Source organism: Physeter macrocephalus, chromosome 14, assembly GCF_002837175.3.
Source record: "Physeter macrocephalus isolate SW-GA chromosome 14, ASM283717v5, whole genome shotgun sequence".
NCBI classification, from domain to species: Eukaryota; Metazoa; Chordata; class Mammalia; order Artiodactyla; family Physeteridae; genus Physeter; species Physeter macrocephalus.
Genome location: NC_041227.1, coordinates 44,509,332 through 44,513,726, shown reverse-complemented (window position 1 = coordinate 44,513,726; position 4,395 = coordinate 44,509,332). Strand labels below are relative to the sequence as shown.

The 4,395-nt window shown below is 49.0% G+C and overlaps 1 protein-coding gene across 4 annotated transcripts in view; it reads left to right on the top strand.

Annotated features, from left to right (window-relative positions):
- RIN2 (Ras and Rab interactor 2) overlaps positions 1–4,395 on the top strand; it is a 238,228-nt gene that overhangs the window by 229,772 nt on the left and 4,061 nt on the right. For all 4 annotated transcript variants that reach the window (XM_028498655.1, XM_007120897.3, XM_028498657.2 and 1 more), the window contains one exon: positions 3,375–3,538. In XM_028498655.1, the coding sequence (XP_028354456.1) occupies positions 3,375–3,538 (164 nt within the window). The remainder of the gene's footprint in view (positions 1–3,374; positions 3,539–4,395) is intronic.

Here is a 4,395-nt window from a genome sequence, read left to right as displayed (position 1 = left end):
AGGCTGTGCCCCGCAACGGGGGAGGACACAAGAGTGAGAGGCCCGCGTACCGCAAAAAAAAAAAAAAAAAAAAAAAAAAAAAAAACCATTCAGTAGAATAAATGCAATTTTTCAGTAGAAATGGTTTCTTTGATTCCAAAGGGAAGCTATAAACATTCGTTGGAGAATAATTCCACTGCCGGCACAACCTCCCGCTGTCAGCAAATCGGACAAAGCCCTGTCTTTTGTTTTCATCTTTATTTTTTTAATTTGGTTTTCAAGACGAAAACAGCATTAATTTCCTTTTCTATTTAAAAAATAGAATCTGCTCATCATTAACATAAAACTACAGAGGAGTAAAATCTGGGCGGTTTGCTTTCGATTTACTTTGTCCGTTCAGTCTCCTTCTTGTATCCACATGTCTTCGCGGGAATTCCTCTCCTTACGCATTTATCACAGAAATAATTGGGGTGTTTGTCACTGTGATGCACAGGCTTGGAATAACTAGGACTCTTGTGTGACCTTGTCTTCTTAAAGGGGAGCAGATCGGAGCCTATTCATCCTTGTGCATCCTGACAGTCCATTTCCATGTGTCCCTGTTGGAGCCCAGATAGACCCTGAGTGATGAATTGTTGCATAACATTTTTTCTCTCCAGTGAGTTTTAGTCTGGGCTTGAGTAAAAAGGTCCATCCACGTGTTGATGGGATTCCCCAGGGAATGCATCATCCCAGGATTTTCCCTGGAGGAAACTGCAGTGCAGTGTCACCCCCGAGTGTGTACATTCGTTCACTAAGTCCCCAGTGCCTGGCTTTCGTTCAGTGTCTGACCTCCAGGGAGCCCTGAGGGTCCCCCTTCCGTCCCTGTAGAGACAACGCTGACTCCGGACCAGTGATGAATATCTTCATCCTGTGAACGAGCCTCTCCATCCCTTTACCTCTCCCCCATTTATCTCCCCTCATTAATATTCACGATGCTGAGGCCAGACCCCTGCCGGGAGCATTCCTCCCCTGCTCTGCCCTGGGATTTCCAGGAGGGGAAAAGCATGTGGCTCTGTCCAGGGACCAAGAGGAAACATACAACTGTCTCTGTCCCATGCTTTCCTTTCTTCCACTGCATTATTTTTATAATTTTGTATGCATCTGGGATTTTTTTGAGCTTCAATCATGTTTAATTCTAGTAAAAACTGTGCTGAACTCTTGGGGCTTTGGGGGAAGGGCACGCCAGTTTCCCTCAGAAAATTACCATTCTGCTGCTGACAGTGTGCTTAGGACAAACGTACACTTACATCATGTGGCCTGAGGGTCGAGACAGCCACTTCCTGCCACCTTTCCCATCGTTTCCCCGGAGCGAGGCACTGCCCTGGCCACTATGTCGGTGACAGATGGGCGGGTGGCAGTCCTCAACTCCAGGAATCACAGAGAGAGACAAGGACCCAGCTAGCAAAACTACCGCGCAGCCAGAAAGTTCGGGTTTTCACTAGAGCCTGCCTCCACTCAGCCGTGTCCTGGTTTCTCAGCCTTCTTCCTGGGAGAGCAGGGCGGCCCCGTCAGGCGGCCGTGGTTGCAGACGAGGCCCGCCTCTCAGACCGGAGCCCTGCAGTCTGGGAGGAAGAGGCAGCCAAGCAGAGATGCACTGCTGGTCCGGCCCTGCATCCTGCCCTACTGCCCAAAGCCCTCTGGTTTGCGGGACGGCAGCCCACATCTGTTTTCTGCTGTTTAAGCAGGTAGTTTCATTTGCGGAAAAGGCGTCATAGAATCCCTTTTACGTGCACGGCCCTGCTGGCAGGGTTAGAGTTTTGCAGAAATTTAAACCTTCCTCTAATTGCATCCACATGTTTCAAAGTGTGGTCAGTTTTGTGCTTCCAGCATTTGGAGTTTTCTCCATAGAGGCCTGAACTCTGAGCCATGGAGTCTAAAATTTGACGTTCAGAGGAAACAGTCCCCTCCCAAACTCAACTGTGATAGTCCCTCCAAGTCCGAGCTCCAATCCTGACACCTCCACAAGCCTCTCTTAAGTATTAAGTACATATTGGTTTCTCCTGAAATCCTCTGTGTGGCATTTAAATTCCATACTACTGAGTTTCCCACTCAATCATGTGATTTGTTCATGGGGAAAATATTTAGTAAAAATCAGCCACTCAAAGCGCTGTACTCCAAATCTCTGCCAGTGACCTGAAAGCCACAAAAGTGTGTTTCTTTCTCAGTATGAGTCACAGGGGGCGTTCAGCTCGTTTCCTAGATGGTGGACCAGTTGCCATCTTGAATGTTGTCATCTGTTGACCAGAGAGAAAGTTCTCCAGGATCTTGTGTTAGCAGCTAAATACTTTGGCCACGAAAGAGATACTTGCAGACAAAACTCATTAGACCACAACTAACTTCTGGTCCCTGCATGAATAAACCGCCAATGTCCGTTGTCTTTAATACATTTATAGAGCAGGGACTCTGATTCTAATTTTTACAAACCCACTTCTGCTCTGTACCTGGCTCACGGTGGAGATCCGATAGGTATTTGGACAAAGAGTGTCTCTCAATTGATGATGTGCTGTGCCCAATTAGGGAATTTGTAATAAATGTTTGGGGCGCCCCCTAGTGTTTCTCTAGCACACAGCTTACAAGTTTCAGGAAGGCACCTAATTATAGTTTAGGACCAAACTGTGAACACATTTATGTCTCTCAGAGTGTTGTAAATCTTTTTAACACTCCCCCAAACATAAGACATCGTTCCCAAATGCACCAGCAAAGGGGCATCACTTGCTTTTCCTTGTAAATTACTCTTTCCTAAATGTCATGTAATGACAGTCCCCAGGTAAGGGTAAGAAAGGGAATCGGGAGGGAGAAGTTATTTTGAAGAATCCATATTATCGTGAGCACACATGTATACTGTGTATTCCTTTCAAAGTGTATAGTTTACTCAAAATTTAGAAAAGAGTAATTCCTAAAGGAAAAGCCCCAAAGCAGGTGTTGCCAGAAGTAGGTGGATTCCTGTTCCTGTAGTAAAGGGTTCTGGCCTCAGAGAGGTGGACCCTGCCGTCCTCACACGCCTCCCCACCTGCAGCAGGCCCCAGCACCCTGACCTTTTCTGGCAAAGCATTTTCACAATTGTGCTTAGATAATAGAGATTCTGTGTGTCTCACCCGTTGGAATGGAAAGTCCATCAGGGAAAGCAGGGCGTGGTCTGCAGTGCCGTGGGCGGTGGCCCAGGCCTGGGTCAGCCGTACATCCATGGAGACGGATGCAGGAATGGATGGGTTAAGATGTGCTCTCATGTGGTCCCTCAAGGAAACGCATGTGGAAGAGAAGGAGAAAATGCCGAACTGGACCTCCAGCTCTGTGGGCCCCCAACTGTTGTCCAACTGGTAAACCCCTGGAGAACTCATTCTTTCCATCCTTTCCAGGGGGCTACTACCTGACCAGCGCCTACGGAGCACTTTCCCTGATAAAGAATTTCCAGGAAGAGCAGGCAGCGAGACTGCTGAGCTCTGAGGCCAGGGACACCCTGAGACAGTGGCACAAGCGGAGGACCACCAACCGGACCATCCCCTCAGTGGACGACTTTCAGGTACGTGGCCGGCAGTGGGGACAGACTCCTGCTGCTTCCTTTGTCCTTGGGAAGCAGAGCTGGCTCATGGCACACGCAGCTCAGGGCACCCGAGGGCCTCCCTTCGTCAGACCATCTGGTGGAAGAGGTATATTTTAAACCACCCTCTGACCTTGTTGTTTCACTTCTCTGTTTTCCTTAAATTAAAAGAATATATATATGTGTGTGTGTGTGGATTTGGCCCAAGTTTTGCTGCCCTTAAGAAAACAGAGTCAAATTAGGGCAGGATTTCCTCCAGAACATCCAGCGTGGATACTGACCACCTGAGCGCACAGGAAGCCAGAAGGAAGGATGCTCTCAGCACAGGTGGCAGATGGGAGACTGGGAGGTGGAAGCAGCCATGTGAGGCCCTGCACTTGACCTGGTCTCTCTGAGAAGAGGGACACCTCTCCTTTTTCATCTCGCCACCCCCCAAAACAGAAGACCCCAGCATCTCATCAGCAGCGTCAGCTCTGGCAGCCGGTCAGGGCCAGAGTTGAAGAGTGAGCATCTGGGCCAAGTCCTGCCTGGATCCCCTTCCAGAACTGTCTGTGCCCCTGAGCTGGTCCCTGGGAAGGGGGGTTCCCACGGAGCTTGCTTCCTAGAGAGGAGAGGCAGGTTGAGGCTATAGTAATCTTGACCCAACACAGGAACTCTTGATTTGCTCACAGTCTATGAAATGATGAGTAAGTCTGCAAATGTCTTCAGGTAATATTTCAAAAGTTTCAAATAGAATTGTAAGCCCCATGGGCTTCCCTGGTGGCGCAGTGGTTGAGAATCCGCCTGCCGATGCAGGGGACACGGGTTCGTGCCCCGGTCCGGGAAGATCCCACATGCCG